This window comes from Misgurnus anguillicaudatus, chromosome 14 (genome assembly GCF_027580225.2).
Source record: "Misgurnus anguillicaudatus chromosome 14, ASM2758022v2, whole genome shotgun sequence".
Taxonomy (NCBI): domain Eukaryota; kingdom Metazoa; phylum Chordata; class Actinopteri; order Cypriniformes; family Cobitidae; genus Misgurnus; species Misgurnus anguillicaudatus.
In genome coordinates, this window is record NC_073350.2 from 8,978,811 (window position 1) to 8,999,941 (window position 21,131).

At 39.1% G+C, this 21,131-nt stretch overlaps 2 protein-coding genes across 2 annotated transcripts; both read left to right on the forward strand.

Moving 5' to 3' along the window:
• The first annotated feature begins 79 nt into the window (after nucleotides 1–79).
• On the forward strand, nucleotides 80–5,108 carry LOC129427270 (uncharacterized). The gene is made up of 2 exons (XM_055183652.2): nucleotides 80–326; nucleotides 3,514–5,108. Exons 1-2 carry the CDS (start codon nucleotides 134–136, stop codon nucleotides 4,194–4,196), a joined length of 876 nt encoding a protein of 291 aa, XP_055039627.2. The 5' UTR covers nucleotides 80–133; the 3' UTR covers nucleotides 4,197–5,108.
• Nucleotides 5,109–9,218: 4,110 nt separating this feature from the next.
• Nucleotides 9,219–21,081, forward strand: thop1 (thimet oligopeptidase 1). Its single transcript, XM_055183618.2, has 13 exons — nucleotides 9,219–9,377; nucleotides 9,978–10,184; nucleotides 11,105–11,253; nucleotides 12,819–12,923; nucleotides 13,015–13,117; nucleotides 13,502–13,662; nucleotides 13,772–13,907; nucleotides 14,036–14,402; nucleotides 17,192–17,393; nucleotides 17,495–17,681; nucleotides 17,933–18,061; nucleotides 19,202–19,338; nucleotides 20,720–21,081. Exons 1-13 carry the CDS (start codon nucleotides 9,365–9,367, stop codon nucleotides 20,879–20,881), a joined length of 2,058 nt encoding a protein of 685 aa, XP_055039593.2. The 5' UTR covers nucleotides 9,219–9,364; the 3' UTR covers nucleotides 20,882–21,081.
• The last annotated feature ends 50 nt before the right edge of the window (nucleotides 21,082–21,131 follow it).

The following is a 21,131-nucleotide window of genomic DNA, read 5'->3' on the forward strand; positions in this document are numbered from 1 at the left end:
TAATGTCACAGCCTGAACGCAGCGGCTCTATTCCAACCGGCAGGAGGCGCTGTGACTGCACACTGTGTTTGTTGCCGCTCCACTGACAGCTGAAGGGAGGGACGAAGAAGACGGAGTTGCACCGAGAGCCAACATGGTGGAGCTAGTGTCTATTCACTCGTTTTTAATTAAACGCATGATGGCAGCCGCCGATGAAATATTCGACGCTGTCAAAGACAATATTATTGAATATCAGAAGGAAATAGAACGACTAAAACAGGAAAACAGTCGGCTGAAGAACACACTGCGTTTCACAATAAAACCCCGCCGCGCGGAAGCGAGCAACGGTTAGTAACGCGTATACATACATCAACAACAACAAACTCTTCTTAAACTGTTTGAGCTATTTTTGTCAAGATAGATATGCAACATATTTGTCTTTTATAAGACATAATCATTTGAATCGGGCTACTACCATGGGGTACCATGGTAATACTGTGGTATTCTTTGAATCCCATTTGTGTTTAATGTAAATATCACGGTTATGCTTATGAAGATGCGATCACACTTTGGGAGAGCAGGGGCGGTTACTCTTTGTATTTAATTTAGTTTTCAGAGCCTGTTTGTATTAAAAGGCCAACATTTTAATGCATTAAACCATAAAATCACACTACTGTAGCATGTTTACATGATAATATACATACATGTAGTTTAATAGATGAATTCAAATGCTGCAACTTCATATCAGGAGACAGTTGCAACATTCATTAAATGTAATAAAAATAATTATTTAACATAATTTCATTATTTAATTTTTTTACAAACAGTTACTGTATATTATAAAAGTATTTTATATAAACTGCCATTAAACAGCATAACATGCTTTTCAGCTACATTTAAATAGTTAAATATTTATTAAACACTAAGCATTTGCAAAAATATCGATACAGTTAACTATTGTGATTTTTTTACAAGGTAGTGTATTGATATTTCGATCTCTATTGTCGATATTAAAAAAAAAAACTAAAATCCCTCTGTGTGCATCAAACGACCCCTTCCGCCGCTACTGTAGTTGTCACTGTCCAGTTGTCTGTCATATACGGTCATTCGGCCAATGTCTCAGAAGTTAGCAGGAGTGAGAAAATGGCAGAAATTTGAAAAACACCTGCAGCTTTAAAAGTCGACGTGTGGAAGCACTTTGGCTTTAAAAAACCGTCAGCTCAATTTTTTTTACATTTTTTGAAAAAAAAAGAAAAAGAAAAAAATATCGCAGTGGTATCGCAACATGCTTTGTATTGTATCGTATCATGGACTACATTGGACTACATACCGATACCGATTTTTGTTTTAGCAGCCTTAGCCGAGGACCGATACAGGCTGCCGATTTTCTTGAGCCGATATTTGGAGCCGATACTGCTTTTGCTCACTCAATTTACATCATAAAAATGACACAGTGGCTATGTTTACATGCACAAAATTTTTTCAATCCGATTGAATTTAATACAATTAAAGGTTACGATGATACAGATTATGTACACCCTAAAGATTGCAATCTGATTAAAGTGTTGGTTTACATGTACATTCTATAGAATCGGAACCGAACGTCTGCGCAAGCGCACAGCCAGGGTTGCCAGATTCGCATATCAGAACCATCCCAAATGGATTTCCAAAACTAGCCCAAAAGCATCCCAATGACTATTCACAGCCCAAATACCAATAAATAATGAACGAAATACTTTTATCTTTAATCAAACAGTTTAAACAGTAGCTCAAATCTAAACTCGAAAAAAATATGTATGCGATATGGCCCAGCTTGTCAGGGAACTACGGTTCTGTGCAGTTAAAGTTGCGCCATCTGAAAGCAGCTGTTGGCGATTTAATACTAATCAAGGAACCGGCATTACTGACGTAATGCGCGTGGTATCGCATGCGATTTATCGTGCAGCCCTAGTCAAAACGGAGTTGGAGAAAGTTGTTCTTAAGACGTATTCGGATAAAGGTGATGAAAACACACTTTTCAAAAGTCACAACGCTATTTTAATGTTTTAAAAGTACACATAAATGCGGCAGAATGTACATTGCATGACCCCATTAACTTTACCTTAATAATGCATAATGCCACTGCCTTGCTGTGACAAGAATCATGTGATATAAGAGTTTAAAATAAGACGAGAACATGAGCACAAATGTTCAGTGCATGTGCACAATGTATATTTGCGTCCGATTTGAGAAAATACTACGATTCACGCGTTTACATGCGTACTTTTCTCCTGCTGATCGGATCACAGATCGGAGTACACCACCCCCTTCAATACGATCCAAATTTGCATCCGATCGACCTCAATCGTATTCACTAAGGTGTTTACATGAAGACTTTTCAATACGATTGAGCCATCAATACGATTACAAATGAATTATTTGGTTGCATGTAAACGTACCTAGTGATGATGCCAAATGTTACAAGTCTCAATTTAAAAAAGTAACATTTATTGAACTTATTAAACTATATTTAACAAATAGTAAAAAGAGGATCAGCAAAGGATATTGATTTGTAGCACTTTACTACTACAAATATGTATATAGAGATCAGGGGCCTCATTTATAAAATGCTGCGTAAAAACCATCCTACATTTGATCTTACGATCATTTAACAAAAATGCGTACGTGTGATTCATAAACCGAACGTACGCGCAGAAAACGCGCGTACCCCTTTCAAATCTATAAATCGCAAATGAACTTGAACTTGTGCGCGCAGCCGAGCAGTTTCAGATCTCCGCCTTTAAACGATGCGTAATTAATGTCAGACATATAAAAAAGTGCTTGTCAAGGTTTAAACCCAATTTCAAATAGCAAGATTGGCTTATATTTCCAAAAACCTGCAGCAATCAGACAAGCAAAAGTGCGTACGTCTGCTCAGACCCTGACGTGGCGCTAAGCACTTTTCCACGTCAAAGACGGTTTTTATAAATATAGACTTTGCCGTGGATTTTTGCCTACGCACACTTTACGATCAAATCTGTGCGTACGCACGCTTTATAAATGAGGCCCGAGAAATAAAAACCTGCTTTGTCCAGCTATGATCAGCTGTTAGGCCGAGCTTTCGATGTTGTCATGAAAAGGATGGTTGTTTTTAGTCACATGACCTGCAATCGCTTGCGGCTTCCAACACTCTGTCTGTAAATAATGCCGAAAAAACGAGCACAGCAGCCACATATCGGTCGATGCCATTACACATAAAAAATCGGTCCGATATATCGCTCTATTACTACATCGTATCATGGGCCATGTATCGCGATATGTATCATATCGTGAGCCCATTGCCAACACCCAGCCCTGCCTATATTTAACTTGCACGTAGAACAAAATTCCTGAGAACACAGTCGACCTTTTGGTTAAAATTTATTTTGTGTATTTATTGTCAGTTGGAATAACTTTATAAATGTTAAACGTCTCATACTATTAAAATAACAAGGTTGATATTGTCCAATCTGAATTGTTGTACCATTGTCAATAAAATCTAATCTTGTGTCACAGGTCGCACAAATGCTCAAGGCACCGGTTCAGTCGGACTACAGCAAGATGTACTGACGTCAGAGCTCTCAGAAATCAATGTGCAGATGGAAGTGGCAACAGTGATGTCCCTTGAGCCTACGAGTCATGCATCCACCAATACATCTGCTCTGTCTGAAGTTACCAAAGAGCAGGTACTCGCTCGGTGCCTCACACATCCGCCAGAGTTGCTGGTAAAGAATGAAGGCAATGTTCGTTTGGATGAACAATCATCAGTCACAGATGACTCAACTCAGTTTGACAATCAGGCCGGTCGTTTAAGCTCACCTGACGTGCAACATGGCAATATCAGTGACGGTCACATTGAGTCTCCAGGACCGGAACAAGAGCCAATTTCTCATCAACCCTGCCAAAAAAAATCTAAAGGGGAGCCTCCGAAGGCACTCCAGAATCACCCCGTGATTTGCAGCGTTTGCAGCAAGTCGTTCGGCAACAAGAAATGCTTGCGGATGCACAAGGTCGTGCACCAGAGCGAGAGACCTTTCGGCTGTGATTCCTGCGGGTGGAGCTTTAAATTGAAATCTCACCTGACAGAACACAAAAGACTTCATACGGGGGATTATCGCTATAAATGCCCAAAGTGTGAAAAGGGGTTTTCTCGGTCAAATCTGGTCAAAATGCACCTTAAAAGTGTTCATTCATCATGATGAGTGATAATAATATCTGTTAACCATAACCAAGTGTGACAAGAAATAAGATGCATCTCTTCAGTGTTAGTTTGAGTTTCTTTCTCTTTGTTTCTGACAAGAAGCACTTTTGTTTGTCATTCGGTTTGTGTTAATGTTTTGGTTCCCTCCATGCATGTCCAAAATTATCCTGTGCCCGGTTGCATAAAACTCCTTAAGTAAGTGATCCTTGAGCTAAGGGATTTCTTTGAAAGATTACCTTCTTCCTTAAGTTTTTAAGGAAAATTAAATTGGTACTAAGGACTTTGTAGCAACGCATAGCAGAACTTAAGGTAATACTTTTAAGGGTAAATACTTATTGACAGCCTTATAGTTCCCGAAGTAAACACTTAAGGATTGTTCTTGCACCCCATTTTTTATTTAGGGCACCCTTAACCTTATATTTAGAGGGATTTCTTATCTTAAGGACTTTCATGCAACCAGACACTGCCCTTTAAAATATGGATGTGGTTTAATTGAGGAGTTTTATAAATGTGTATATGACAATCACTCACGTTTTACAAGTAACACCATGAAAAGCATGCCGTCTGGGGAAGAATCTTGGAATTACAGGGATTTGCTGTTATGTTATGCCCTGCTTTTACATTTAGTGACTTATTACAGACTTTGCAGTTGCTCGTCTGGTTAGGACACCATGTTAGTCATAAAACTATTTTATGATTGTTTGTAAGGTCTCCTTGTGTTGTTTTGAAAGGCACTTATAAATACAATGCTTTGTTATTACATTTTTTACATTTTATCTAAAGTGATTTACAAAGTGAAGTAAACAATGAAGCGATTGCTATTATCATTATTGCTTTTAAAAAAGCATCAATAATTACTTGGACAAAATAATATTTTAATATGTGTAAATAAAATGTTTAAATGTTCCATATCATATTTGAACATGACTTTATTATTTTCATGGATTAACATTAACAAATTAACATATATTTTTATGTGAATATAATTTATAAATTTAAAGGAACATGCCCACATTTGGGAATTTGGCTTGTTTACCACATCCCCCAGAGTTAGATAAGTCTGTACATACCTTTCTCATCTCCGTTCAAGCTGTAACTCTGTCTGACGCAGCCCCCGCTAGCTTAGCTTCGCGTTATTTTGGATCAGCATTAAGTGTGTCACGATTTCGATTTTAAATCGAAATCGATCGAAATTAGGTCACAACCTCGAACTTCGAATTAAAAAATGGGATCGTCGATGCTGCCACGCCCCCATGTCACGTCCGCTCGGCTTGCCAAGCGGGGGAAAATAAACTCTCAGAAGTGCCTTTAAAAACATCCATCCAGCGGAACGTGATTTATATTTTAAACACGAGAGATGTATTGCTACAACTCCTTGAAATGCATATCATAAACAGGATTACTAGTGATCTGGCTTCGGACAGAGCGCAGCTCTCTGCACGTGCACGAGAGAGCCGCCAAGATGCAGCGGGTTATATTTTAAACAAAATGTACAGTTTGCCTCAGCTCGCACGCATAAAACTAAACAAAAATATAAGGATTATTACTTTAGTTTATGTTTAGACTTAACATACGAGGACAGATACGAGAGCGCGTGCACGTGAGACAGATTTCAGATAATAGGAGTCCAAGACGCGCGCATTAAGTCTATCTGCGTGCAAGAAGGATTTCTCTGTCTACAAGCTCTCTCGCATAAAGTAAAGCCCACAAACCCCCATGCGAGGAAAAGCACGCAATGTGCATGTTAATGTGAAACTATAATAATAATAATAATAATAAAGGCATATCGAATTGAATCGTGACATCAGAATCGAAAATGTAATCGAATCGAGGATTTGGAGAATCGTGACACCCCTAATCAGCATGCTAGCTGGAGCCATTCACTTCCAGTCTTTGTGCTAAGCTAACCAAGCAGGGGCTGCGTCAGACAGAGTTACAGCACGCACGGAGATGAGAAAGGTATGTATGGACATATCTAACTCTGGGGGATGCAGTGAATAAGCTAAACACCCAAAATGTGGGCTTGTTCCTTTAATTCACTAAGTTACATCAGCAGCAACATTGTAAAAAGGCTGCCGTGTATGACACACACAGTGACAGTATACACGACATAATGCTCTACAATGTACAGTAGTGCAGTCCAAAAATATAACATTCAAAGGGTAACACGAAAATATACATTTTGTGCATATAAAAGAGCACCAATTACATTGCTAATAACGTTATTTTGTGTATTTGGTGTAATACAAAGTGTTTATGGTTCAAAAAACACATTATTTTTCATATACTGTACATTATTGTTGCTCCTCTATGCCCTGCCTCCCTGAAACGCATTGATTTTATTCAAAGCTTATCATTCTCAAAAGCGCCGTTTACTTTGATTGGACAGGTAACCAGTACATTGTGATTGGCCTGAATATCTCTGTCGTCAGCCGGAAATGTGACGCTCCTTACCGTGTTTGGAAGATTAGCTCTCAATGCAATACTGACAGGAGTTAATACCGTCTTTACTACCTTATCAATACAAGCCGAATCTGATCCAGAAATACAGATGACCAAGCTGATCGATCAACTTTACCATACTAAAACATAAAGTCATGTCTGCATTTGTGATCATCGTAGAAACATCAAACTGCACTGCACAAAACTCGTGTTTTAGTCGTAGTTTTAATATTAGTAAATTCTTTAAATATGAAAACAGACTACTTAGTTGTAAGTCAGAAGCGGGAGGAATTATGATAATGACCGTCGTGTCCACGTCAACAGGCCGAGGAAGTAACTATTGCCTACAATCTGTGTGTTATGTGTAAAATCGTGAATTTAGAAAATGGGTGCTCTTTAAAATGACAACTTTTACACAGTTATTATTGTAGAGATGATGCACAGACAGATTTTTTTTATTTTAAAGGTGGTGTGTGTACATTTTTTGTAATGGCATCTAGTTGTGTAATTGCGAATTGCAACCAACAGCTCACCCCTCAATTTCTAAACGCATATGGTAGCCAAACATATCGTCTGAAACAATGTAAAGACATAACGCACAGTATAGAGCAGTTTGTCTATTTAGGGCTACTGTAGACACATGACGGCGACTTCCATGTAATGGGACCCGCGGTGTATGTAGATTAAAACGGCTCATTCTAATGTAATAAAAACAATACAGTTCATTGTGTAATGTCTTTATACACCACTGATAATAATATAGTTATTTATATATATTGCATTTCTGTCAGGAGATCTTTCTAAAAGTTACACAATGCACCTTAAATCGCCCATGAAATTTAATTTATTATAGTATAAGTACATTAGGCTTAACACTGACAAAATTTTCATACAGAAGATACAGTATAAGCTTTCAAAACCTAAAGTTTGGCACATAAGCTAAAAAAGTCTAGATTTTTTATGACATCACTCTGCACTTCAGCTTCATCAAATTTCCTCATCAAATTTCCTGTCCAATTATTAGATGCTCTTCAGATGCTGAAGTGTCCCGCCCTCTATGTTTTGTTACAGTACGCCATTGCTGGAGTTTGCCATAAATGACACTATTGGTTATTTTTAAAAAGAGGGACGGTCTTGTCAGTAGTTCCGTTGCTTATGCTGCGTTCCAGGCAATCCGTAACCCGCAAATCACGACTTCAAAACCACGACTCTGAACTGGGAGTACATCGATCAAGTACGAGTTCACAGGTGAGAAGTCACGGGTTTGACTGCCGTTCCAGTGCGCTTTCACGGGTAGAAGGTTGGAAAAACACGAGTTACAGGCTGCCAGGAACGAGTACTCCCAGTTCAAAGTTGTGGTTTTGAAGTCGTGATTCACGGGCTCAGAAGCCTGCCTGGAACGCAGCATAACATTACAAAACTGTATACATTATTTATAAAATCCATTCCTTGATTCTGATTGGTCAATAGCTGTGCTTTAATCACAATAAAACACCTTCAAGGACTATTTTTCTAGCGGAAGGAATGCTTTTATTGATTTAACTTAATGAAAGTTGCACTAATACATTATTTTTTACTTTAATAATGTGTGGTAACCGTTTTATAAAAGCAATAAGGTACTTGAGGCAAGTGCTGTATTGTGAATAACAATCTGCTTCGCGTCATGCCTAACAACGCCATTCAGCTGTTACTTATGCCGTGTTCCAGTCAAGCTGTAATCCGTAAATCACGACTTCAAAACCACGACTCACCACTCTGAACTTTGAGTACATCGATCTAGTACGAGTTCACGAGTAGAAGTTTGGAAAAACACGGGTTACAGGTTGCCTGGAACGCATACTCGCGCTTTTGAGTCGTGGTTTTGAAGTTGTGATCGACTGGCAGGCGCATAAGAGTGTGACGGGTAGCGAGGCAGGTGCAGCAGGTGAGGCAGCTGCCCCTGCCACGCAAAGATTTTACTCTTTCTGAAAACCTGCCTGGAACGCAGAAATATTCACAATACAGCACATCCTCTCATACCGTTTTGCTTACATAGTACACCTTTTACGCAGTAAGGTTAGCTTAGTGTCGTTTTTGATATGGTAGCTATGATGTATGAACTAAGGTATCTACTTGTTTTTAACTTTGCTTGTTAAATAAACTACTCTAAAAGGTAGTTCTTCTGTTGTTTTTAAATTCTTTGCGGAGTTTACCGGAAGTTACGTTTGTTCCACGAAAGCCGTTTGTTTATGTTGTTACTGATGAAACCAAAGAGGCTTTGGATAATAACACCGGCTGCCTGTACATTAATTACATTGGGTTCAAATGTCTCAAACACACTATTTGTATTAATCTTTTTGAAATATAATGTCATATATGTTATTAAAACACATATTTATATTTAATCTTTGTATAATATTAAACTGTACCTGTCAATGATTTCCAGCATCCGTGTGTGAATAATTGTGACTGGCCAATCAGAATCAAGCATAGCATGTAATAAAATGTTTAATGATCTTGCTATATAACTGCAGCTACAAGGTTAAAATTATAAATATAACATCTTTTATTGTTTTATCGCCTTGTTTGTTGTAAATAAGCCGCTTTTTGTCATGCTAGCCAATCGCATGCTCGACTGAGGGTCATGTGACCGGACTCGGAGCAGGAAGCGCTTGTAAGTGACAGCAGGTTCTTTTAACGCGCTTGTGAAACAGCACGCGGGTATTATTTGTGCTCAGTGAACAAATGGCACCGACAGGTAAGACACAAACACGCATCTACCAGTGCGCTTAACACCGCTACACAAACACAACACTTAACAATTGTGTTTGCTTTCATTCAAATGAAGCGTAACGGATGCCGGTATTGTGTGTTGTAGCTGATTACGTTAGCCCAGTGCGCTAATATACTGTTGGTCATCTGTAGTGTTTTGGGTCTGCTGGTACCGTTTATCTCCACATCAGCAGCACTCTCAGTACACACACCGACTCCAACACAACCGATCGAGTGCTTAGCTGCTCGTGCAAGTTTACATTCGCTTTAGTAAATAAGTACTGAGCGGGCAAAGGAAATAACTGCATCATCATGAGTTTACACAATCATGTTTATAGAGTAGTGTAAGTTACGCTGGTTGGCCTTCTAGTAAACACATTACACATACGTGCAAATATCATTAACACTAACTTAGTTGTAGAAAAGTGATTTTTGACCATTGATCCGGATCATGTGCCGCTTCCTCGCTTACCTGCTGCAGTAAGTGCACATTTATATAGTTTTATGACTTTGCACATTGGGCTGATTCTGGTGTAATGTGACATGCAAGTTATAAGCACATGATGTCATCTTCTAAATGTTTCAGGTGAAGTCGTGTTTGGCTCTGGGGATCGGGTCTGTGCTGTCAACAATCTGCGATGGGATTTAACTCCTGACCAGATCCACCAGCTAACTGATGACCTCATTGCCAAAACCAAAAAGGTTTATGACACCGTTGGCGCCCTGGACCTGGCCACTGTCAGTTATGAGAACACACTGAAGGCCCTCGCTGATGTAGAGGTGGAGTACACAGGTACAGTCACTTAGTTTGGTGAGGAATATTTGCAATCTATAACTCATTTAAATCTAAATACTTAAGGGTGAAACTCATGACCAAAGTTTATATTGAGAATATTAAAATTGAGGCTTTGTGTAATTCACCCACTTTGATGACAAACCTATTGTCTAAACCTTACATTTTGATATTTTTAACCAATCGGTGAGTTTCACATTGATGGTTTCAGGTAGCTTACTTCCCCTTCCTATTACTTTTGTAAGCACTGTGGGGGACAAAAATGTCGTCGTGTGCAGGAAATTTGAATGCAATGAACACACCATTCAGCACTTTTCACATAATGACACGCTGACCTGCCCATGCACTGCCCTGTGCTTTACTTTTGTTCAGATGTTGAATTAGTCAAAGTTATTTTGCAAGCACTTCAGCAAAACTAATATAAAAATTTATTACACGACTCATTGGGATGCTTGACTCTTGATTTGCCAATCGCGACATTTGCAGGTTTGTTATTCCCTGATAAGAACCACTCAAAACTAAAAACACTGTTTAATATTACACAAGAATTAAATATAAATATGTCTTTTTAATAACGTATATGACATTATATTTACAAATGATTCAACCAAATAGTGTGTTCATAACATTTGAACGTCATGTCTTATATAAAAAAATAAAATAAATGCATTTGTTTAAAATTAGCTAATAAAATATTTCAAATCAATATTAATGTTCCTTACCTTACTTATGATGTAAATAGCCATGTAATAAGCTGGATATAATATAGTATATTCATTTTCCCTTAAATAACATCCTCTCTTCTGCTTTACATTTATTACAATTCATTCATTATCATCATACTTTAAAAGGTTGCTTTGGATAAAAGTGTCTGCCAAGTGTGCATAAATGTAAATGACTCCACACGTTTAATTTTGCAGTCCAGAGGAACATGTTGGACTTCCCTCAGCATGTGTCATCTTGCAAAGACGTCCGCACGGCCAGCACTGAAGCTGATAAGAAGCTGTCAGAGTTTGATGTGGAGATGAGCATGAGGGAGGACGTTTATCAGAGAATCGTGGCTCTGGAGGTCAGCAGGGAGCAAACGGAGCTGAACTGAGCTTTAGAAAGCTGAGTTAAACCGAATACACACTGTATGGTTTTGCATACTCACCTAAAGGATTAGTAGGAACACCTGTTCAATTTCTCATTAATGCAATTATCTAATCAAACAATCACATGGCAGTTGCTTCAATGCATTTAGGGATGTGATCCTGGTCAAGACAATCTCCTGAACTCCAAACTGAATGTCAGAATGGGAAAGAAAGGTGATTTAAGCAATTTCGAGCGTGGCATGGTTGTTGGTTCCAGACGGGCCGGTCTGAGTACTTCACAATCTGCTCAGTTACTGGTATTTTCACGCACAACCATTTCTAGGGCTTACAGGGATTGGTGTGAAAAGGGAAAAACATCCAGTATGTGGCAGTCCTGTGGGCAAAAATGTCTTGTTGATGCTAGAGGTCAGAGGAGAATGAGCCGACTGATTCAAGCTAATAGAAGAGCAACTTTGACTGAAATAACCACTCGTTACAACCGAGATATGCAGCAAAGCATTTGTGAAGCCACAACACGCGCAACCTTGAAGCGGATGAGCTTCAACAGCAGAAGACTCCACCATGTACCACTCATCTCCACTACAAATAGGAAATAAAGGCTACAATTTGCACGAGCTCACCAAAATTGGACAGTTGAAGACTGGAAAAATGTTGCTGGTCTGATGAGTCTCGATTTCTGTTGAGACATTCAGATGGTAGAGTCAGAATTTGGCATAAACAAAATGAGAACATGGATCCATCATGCCTTGTTACCACTGTGCAGGCTGCTGGTGGTGATGTAGTGATGTGTGGGGAATGTTTGCCTGGCCCTTAATTCCAATTTGGCATCGTTTAAATGCCACGGCCTACCTGAGCATTGTTTCTGACCATGTCCATCCCTTTATGACCACCATGTACCCATCCTCTGATGGCTACTTCCAGCAGGATAATGCAGCATGTCCCAAAGCACGAATCATTTCAAATTGGTTTCTTGAACATGACAATGAGTTCACGGTACTAAAATGGCCCCCACAGTCACCAGATCTCAACCCAATAGGGCATCTTTGGGATGTGGTGGAACGGGAGCTTCGTGGCCTGGATGTGCATCCCACAAATCTCCATCAACTGTAAGATGCTATCCTATCAATATGGGCCAACATTTCTAAAGAATGCTTTCAGCACCTTGTTGAATCAATGCCACGTAGTATTAAGGCAGTTCTGGGGTCAAACACAGTATTAGTATGGTGTTCCTAATAATCCTTTAGGTGAGTTTAGTTGGTCAGTGAACAGGCCAAAATCTGTAGTCTTTGATCACTTTGAGTTTGACATGAGTTCAAATAATCTTTTAGAATTTTCAGGAATTGTCTCAGCTGAGTCGTTGGCAAAATCATACTCTTTGCACCCAAATTGAACCTGTGAACTGTATTTACCAGTTAAGTCAAAAAAGTTTTGCTCGTCAGGATTCTGTTACGATCAGTATTTGATTTGAATCATACCATAAATTTGACTTTGGAGTTTGAACTGCTTTTGTTTCATTATTGGTTTTCATCATTGTTTACAGGAGAAGGTGTCAGAGAGTTTGTCAACCGAGGCCAAGCGTTACATGGAGAGACTCATAAAGCTGGGAAAGAGAAACGGCCTTCATCTTCCCAAAGAGAAACAGGAGGTCAGATGTTCATCTCTTTGGTTTGGTTGTGTAATAGTAGCCCACACACTGTCTTCTGACCTGTAACTGAGTTTAATCTTTCCTGTAACAGGAGATCAAAAAGATCAAGAAGCAGCTGAGCAATCTGGGTATCGATTTCAACAAATACCTGAATGAAGATACGACCACTTTGTCTTTTTCTCGCGAGGAGCTCGGTGGGTAGCAGCAGCAGCAGCCTTTTATGGCGGCAAATATTTGTTTAGAATGTAGTTTTTCCTAAATGTATACACTTTATAGTTAGTACATTTATTTTTAAAGTGTCTTTTTTACATTGTGTATTACATTTAACATTACAAATTCTCTGCCACTAGCTGCATCAATTGGAATGAAGAAACTGTTTTTAAAGGGCACATATTATAGGGATGCACTGATACCACTTTTTCTATTTCCGATCTGATTCCGATACCACAATTTTGAGTATCAGCCGATAGCTGTCGATCCGATACTACTGTATTTTTTAAAAGTGCACGCACACATAAAATGTTAAATTTTTATAGTTGTGATGAATGAGATATAATGGGTGTAAATGCTCTTGTTAGGAGGACTCCCTGAGGATTTCCTCAGCTCTCTGGAAAAGGATGAGGCTGGAAAGCTGAAGCTCACTCTCAAGTATCCCCATTATTTCCCCACCATAAAGAAATGCTTCGTTCCAGAGACAAGGAAGAAGTTAGAGGCGGCCTTTAACTCGCGCTGTAAAGAGGTCCGAAATCTCTGTAGATGGCACAAGAACATTAATGCTATGTGGATTCTTTAATCAGTGTTGTGATCATGTTTATCCTAAACCGTTATTGTAATGATTTGTCCGGCAGGAGAACTCTGCTATCCTGAAGGAGCTGGTGGACTTGCGCTCTCAGAAGAGCAGTCTGTTGGGCTTCAGCACGCATGCTGACTTTGTTCTTGAGATGAACATGGCCAAATCCTCAAAGAAGGTCGCTGGCTTCCTTGGTAATGACTTACACTTGCAAATGTACCCTGAAGTTTGAACCTGCTTTCCAAAATTGGAATCAAGAGTTGGCAACTCATTTTTGTTACAATCTATTATTCAAGTTTGATATAACCTCTGCACATTATAGAGGATCTGGCCCGTAAGCTGAAACCCCTGGGTGAGGAAGAGAGAGCCGTGATGCTGAAACTGAAGGAACAAGAGTGCCAGAAGAGGAACCTGCCCTTCACTGGAGAGCTTCACGCGTGGGACATGCGCTACTACATGACTCAGGTGGAGGAGACTCAGTATGCTGTTGATCAGAACCAGCTGAAGGAGTATTTCCCCATGGAGGTGGTGACCCAGGGTCTCTTGGACATCTATCAGGAGCTGCTCAATCTCACCTTTCAGCAGGTGGAAGGCGCCCCCGTCTGGCATGAAGATGTTACGCTGTACTGCGTTAAGGACCGCACATCTGGCCAGGTTGTGGGACAGTTTTATCTCGACCTTTTTCCAAGGTGAGCACTGTGTGTCTTATTGTTTGTTCTCATTTCTTGAACTTGGTGCTGGGGTGATAGTGAACCAACAAGAGGCAGGTCTATGTAAAAATTGAGCTAATTACTGATTCAAGGTATAAACACACATGACAAAATTTAGCCAATCAGCATCTTCAAATCTGAGAAGGGTGATTATTTTATCCTTTATCAGCAGTCACTTTGAACAGATCATGCAAGAAGTATGCTTGGGACTTGTTTGATAAATTGTCAGTTAGTGAGGAAAATCACTATGAAACAACTTGGTAGTTCGTTCAATTGGACATTTCCCAGGTTGTTTTGGCTATTCGGTTGTACAAGACCGAATAAAGTTCTCCGATTCCAATGCTTACAGTCCCATTCCCATACTTGAATCCCTAAGAACCACAATTCGCCTAAAAAAACATGTTTCCACATTATTTTCTATAATAAAACCAAGGTTAACTTTCGTGCAGGTGTATATGATTTGAAGCTTTTTAATATAATAAATAATAAATAGCTGTGATTTTTAATACACATGATGTGTTTAACAAAACAAATTTATAAAATTACAATCAAAACATTTGCTAACATATATATTATATCTATATATATTCTTATTTCATTTAACCATTTTGTTAAAATCTGCTCTTGTGATAACTTGTAGATAAATGAGAATATACAAAATGCTTAGATCATATAAACAAAAAAAAAAACAATAGAAGATAATTTTATATATTTTTTTATTTATAATATTGTTTTGTTAAATAACCCAGTTCCACATGCATTCACAAAAATAGCCAAAAACAAATAAAACAAGATAAAAAATATTTTTTATTTATAACAAAAAAAACAATAGAAAATAATTTTTTTATTTATAATATTGTTTTGTTAAATAACCCAGCTCCCCTTACATTCACTAAAAAAGCAAAACAAAAAAAAACAATATAAGATAAATACATATCTATTTTTTTATATTGTTTTGTTTTAAATGATCCAGCTCCCCATGCATTCACTAAAAAAGCAAAATAGATAAATAAACAACAATAGAAGATGAATAGATATATTTTAGTTATAATATTGTTTTGTTAAATAAACCAGCTTCCCCTTTTTTTACAACTCGCAGTAAATTTTAAATGTCACCGAAGTGGTAAAGAAATTGTGTGACTCCACTCCCAAATACACGGGTAGACATATAAACATGTAAAGGACAATCTTCATTATTAAATATTCAAATTTATTAGGGATTACACATTTATATCTAGGTTTTTAAAACTATTTTTTTTACTAGTACCAAAAACGTACACGCAAGTCACGTTTAAAAAAATATCTGATAACTTTGGAGCTCATTTATGTAGTTTTCCCTTGATCCCCAAACCAATAATAAGCGGGGGGTTTTTTTTGTGAAATTATGATTTATATATCATCTGAAAACTTAATAAATAAGCTTTCCATAGATGTATATAAAATTTGGCCGAGATACAACTATTTGAAAATCTGAAATCTGAGGGTGCAAAAAATCAAAATATTGATAAAATCACCTTTTAAAGTTGTCCAAATGAAGTTCCTAACAACTGAATCCATTCACAAAAATGAAATTTTTTTAATATATTTACGGTGGGAAATTTGCAAAATATTTTCATCGAACTTGAGGATATTTTGACCCATACTATGTATTTTTGGCTATTGCTACAAATATACCATTGCTACTGTTTTTGTAGCCTGACGTTGTCATACTCAATTCTAGTCAGAATTTGAGTCTGATACCGCTCCATTGAGCTATAATTATGAGGCGTGTCTCAACCGAAAAATGCCTCTCCACTCAATTGGATAGACCTATGACCAATCAGAGCAACGGAGTGTGTGACGTATGTTGAAATGTCGTCTTTTGCAGCCTGACCGAACTGCTAGTAATTTTGCTACAATGATACTAACATCATTGTGATTATACTAAGTCTGAGTTAGCGAAGGTACATCAACACCTACTATCTTTACAACATTTCATTTATTTCACAACATTAAGTATTTACTAAGTCATACAGTAAGACTATCTCTTACCATTTGTACGTTAGATAAACTTCATCCACGACGATAGCTACCCATTACGTTGGCTTGAAAAATATCGGAGCCTAGCATGTCCCTCCACTTATTCAGCAGTCACGATTCCGGGCTTCCGAAAAGAAGCTGGCAACGACTGCTAATTATATCCATCTCGTCGTGCACGCCAAATTGCATCGCCGTGATACCCATTTCAGTTGCTTCTTTAACTTTGTCCTCCATAAGTGTGACCAACTTTTGCCGAATCCCGTAGGAATGACGGCGAAAACATAAACAAATGCCTTGATCGCGTTTCTCTGTTCCTCTTTTTAAATCAATGCTCTGTCGATATCTTTTAGAACAGACTCAATGTCAGAATCCACACATCTGAAAATTCTACAGCGGCAGCCATTTCATTGTATACAGATTGAACACACGCGCTCTCTGGTGACGTGGTTGATTACGTTACTGTTAATCATCTGTCCATCATCGTATAAAGCCCGCCCTTACAATTTGATTCGTCTGCCAGTTTTGGGACTCGCATAGAAGCTCCTCAACGGAAAAACGCCAGACCGATCTTCCCGTTTTTCAAAATGTGGTGGGTGGGGCTAAGATCGGCTGGCACCCAGGCTACTGTTTTTGTGGTCCAGGATCACAAATTGGTTCATTTCTCCTTTCTTAAAGGTAGCAATGATTTTTGTGTCTGATGATGTTGTGCTTGTTTGCTGATTTTTTGTTTCCCCCAATTATTTCTGCAGAGAGGGCAAGTACGGCCATGCCGCGTGTTTTGGCCTACAGCCCGGCTGTTTGCTTCAGGATGGCACCAGGCAGATGGCTGTGGCCGCAATGGTGGCCAATTTCAGCAAACCCACGGCAGACGCGCCATCCCTTCTGCAGCACGATGAGGTGGAAACATACTTCCACGAGTTCGGACACGTGATGCATCAGCTCTGTGCTCAGGTCTGAATTAAGTCTCATATACAGACGTGCAAATCAGGCACTCCCAAAGTTAGTTTTTTTCCATTTTCAACTTTACATTTGGAGTATCTGTGGTGTTTCAGGCTGACTTTGCCATGTTCAGCGGGACTCATGTGGAGCGAGATTTCGTGGAGGCTCCATCTCAGATGTTGGAGAACTGGGTTTGGGAGAAGGAACCATTGCAGCGCATGTCCAAACACTACAAAACAGGCAAGCCCATTCCAGAGGAACTACTGGACAAACTCATCAAGTCGAGACTCGCTAATACAGGTAACCAAAAACATTCAACACGCAGTGGACATTTTCAAAGACACATCCATACCCCAGCTAGAAGAGCCAATTAATAAAATCTGTCCCATACTACATTTAAATACATTTCACTCATATCCATGTAAATATTTATCCATTATAATTGTTTGTAAATGGCATTACATGTTGGCTTTAAAGATTTTTTACCTAAAACTAGAACAATTCTTTTTTTATATATATATATATATTTTTTCCCTTTTTCTGTTCACTAGGACTGTTTAACTTGAGGCAGATTGTTCTTGCCAAGGTGGATCAGGCTTTGCACACTAAGGATGGACTCGACCCAGCTGAAGAGTACGCTAGGCTCTGCCAGGACATCCTGGGAATTCCTGCTACACCAGGTCAAATGAGAATTTGATTCGCTGTTACTATCTGTGTCCCAGTTTGCCCACTTACTTACACGATGCCCTAATAGTATGTACTGTTTTTCTGTTGGGAAAGTACATACTGTTGAGTGCAGAATAACAGAGTATGCACACACAGGGACATATTAAAGTGCTCATTATAGTTCTGCGAGGTTATGTCGTAGGATACAGGTCAGTTCATTCATACTTCTGTATTGCCGTCGTCTGCGTCGTAATAGGAAGTATCCACAGTTGTGGCCCACATTAGCAGTGCAACTGCCGAAGAAGCCACCGTTTGGCCAGAAGAAGTTTTTGTTTATGATTTGAGAAGACCAGCAGTGATGGAGGTAAATACACAGCGAATATTGTTGCAGTTTAAGTTAAATCACTCCTTAACTTGGCCTATCTATGAAGAAATGCAATTTTTTGACCTGGCAGAAGAGGTTCTAGCAGACCAATTACAGTGTTTACGGTCCGCGTAGACCGGAAGAACTGTTAAATTTTTGGAGAGGTGCGTATCAGGCTACGCGGGGTCTACGGCGTAGATCTTACACATAGGGATGCACCGAATATTCGGCCACCGAAAGACTTTTATCACCAAAACAATATGGTCGAAATGTTGTGATGACAAAAACAGAAACTGCGACCTGCACATGCTTGCAACATGTATGCGGTGTGGACGTATTTAACCGCAAAAAGGTTCTAAAGTGAGCAGTTTTCTGTACGCACAGAGGCACATGCGGTTGAATGTGTCCGGTCCAGACGTGATCATCATAGTATGCCCTTCAAAGATCAGAACTCTTGATGTGTAAACTTTAGAGAGAGTTGCGCCAATGTTTCTCATACTGTAGTCCATTAACATTAATTTTGCGAATAAAGCAATGAAAAACAACGTAATGTTTTTATGTGAGGCGACTGTTTATGCTGCGCTGTTTGGGATTCGCCCTCGGTCTCTGTGTGCAAGCGCGTTTAAGTGCCCTCAATAGTGCACACACGAGAGAGATGCGTTTCAAAAAACAAGCGAACATAAAATCTTTCTGTTATTGACGGCACATACAAACAAAATGCATTGTACAGACTTACTTAACTGGATGAAGTGAAATAGGATCTCAAACCTTTAATTTCTTCTGTCTGCAGGAACAAACATGCCTGCCACATTCGGTCACCTGGCAGGAGGATATGATGCTCAGTATTACGGTTACCTGTGGAGCGAAGTGTTCTCTACAGACATGTTCTATGCACGCTTCAGACAGGAAGGCATTATGAACCCCAAGGTTAGTTTAACCTACACTCTTTAAGTCTTATGGTTTTGTTTAAAGTGCAGATATGGGGTCTTTTGACAACTTCAACTCTTTCTCCGCCATTGACGAGTTAACTCGTCAGTAATGAAAAAAAAACGCTTCCCTATCAATGCTGAGTATTTCTGGCTTTCCACAATATCGCTATTATCCACCAGGTGGTGCTCTTCCGCAACTTATAAAACCCGGAAGTATTGCCCTAGGGCAAACAACTGTATGTCCGTGTAAGTTTCGAGGATCGTTCTGAATCTGATCAAAAGTCGTTCACAAAAATGGAATTATGTCAGGTTTTGCTCAAAAATTTTTGTTTTTGAAGAAATCTATGAAGGTAGGATGAAACGTTTTTTTTTTTTTTTTTTTGAAAGCAGAGGGTTTGTTCTTTCATTTGATATATTGTATGTTTACAGGGTTTCCCGCAGCACTTTGCAGTTCAGGCGGCCCACCTAAGCTGGGAAACCCAACCGCCTTAACTAGGTCGTAAAAATAACGTCGCTGCACAAAAGGCCGTCATGTGCATCTTGGAGAATAGCGCGGGCACGCGCGCCACACGGCCAAATGAGAGAAAGACGTAGTCCATCACTGTCTGAAGGATAACTTGTAGCTAGTTGATAAAACGGATGCGCTTCACATCGCAGACGCGCTTCACATCGTGGCCGCACGGCCGAAATGGTAGGTCAATTGTCTGGAGTGGAGGATAGCCCGTTGATAAAACGCGTGACCGTGAGAAGTGTATGTAGACTTATGTTTTGGGTTTATTTAAGTCTGTTATTGTATTCGTCTATAGTTCTTGCAAATTTAAAGTAAGTTAGCTGGTGATTTTGTTGTTTGAGCAACCTGCCAGCTAGGTTTCACGTGCCTGTTGATTAGATATAATTGTTAAGCGTTCTTGCTCACGTTATTTATGCATTATTTACATGCTACGGTAGTTACACTCCTTTAAGATAATGTAATTAATTATGGGAAATAATCAGCCTTTGCGCTATCTATCATTGTTCGCCAGACGTTTTACAAATCTGCTTCATTTTGTGTTTATTAACCCTTTAGTTTCACTTCATCATGCAGCTATTTTTGTTAGAGGTATCTGTTAAAAACATTTAATTTATTAATAATATAGTATGTGTTCATTTTCTATAATAGTTTCTTCAAAATTAAGTTTATTTGAGTGTTTAAATAAAAATATTTTTTGGAAGGCATTAAACTTTTGTGAAAATGCTGGCGCTGGCTGGCAACTTTTTTAAAAAAACGCTGGCGGGGAAAGAGTTAAAATATCTTTTTATTAGATATTTACTGAATGTCTTTGTTGGCACGTTAGTGTGAATAGATGTTAATCGTACTGTATGTCTACTCTATCATGCAGGTGGGTCTGGACTACAGAAAGTGCATCCTGAAGCCTGGAGGCTCGGAGGATGCGTCCGACATGCTCAAGAAGTTCCTGGGAAGAGAACCAAAGCAGGACGCGTTCCTCCTGAGCAAAGGTCTCACAGTGGAGGTCGAGACCAGCACGCCCTGCGCATGCTGACCGCATGGATGTTAGAACGAGCCGCTAAAACCTCAGACAGACTAAAAACTTTAAATCTCCCTAGAAAGGTCATTTACACAGCTTCTCACAACCCCACACTACTGCTGAGAGCTTTGGTTTCTGATGTATGAAGCAGTTTTAAAATTGAAGAAAAATATGTATTGAAACCTGCCAAACAACAAAGAACAAAAACAAAACCATGTTTTGACTCCGTTTTTTTTTTTTTTGTGGTGGGATGTTTTCCATAGTG

Coding starts and splice junctions, on each gene's coding strand:
- LOC129427270 (XM_055183652.2), top strand. CDS start 134: ATGGTGGAGCTAGTGTCTATTCACTCGTTTTTAATTAAACGCATGATG. Junction 327..3,513: donor CCGCGCGGAAGCGAGCAACG/GTTAGTAACGCG, acceptor CTTGTGTCACAG/GTCGCACAAATGCTCAAGGC.
- thop1 (XM_055183618.2), top strand. Junction 13,663..13,771: donor TTAACTCGCGCTGTAAAGAG/GTCCGAAATCTC, acceptor TTTGTCCGGCAG/GAGAACTCTGCTATCCTGAA. Junction 14,403..17,191: donor TATCTCGACCTTTTTCCAAG/GTGAGCACTGTG, acceptor TTATTTCTGCAG/AGAGGGCAAGTACGGCCATG.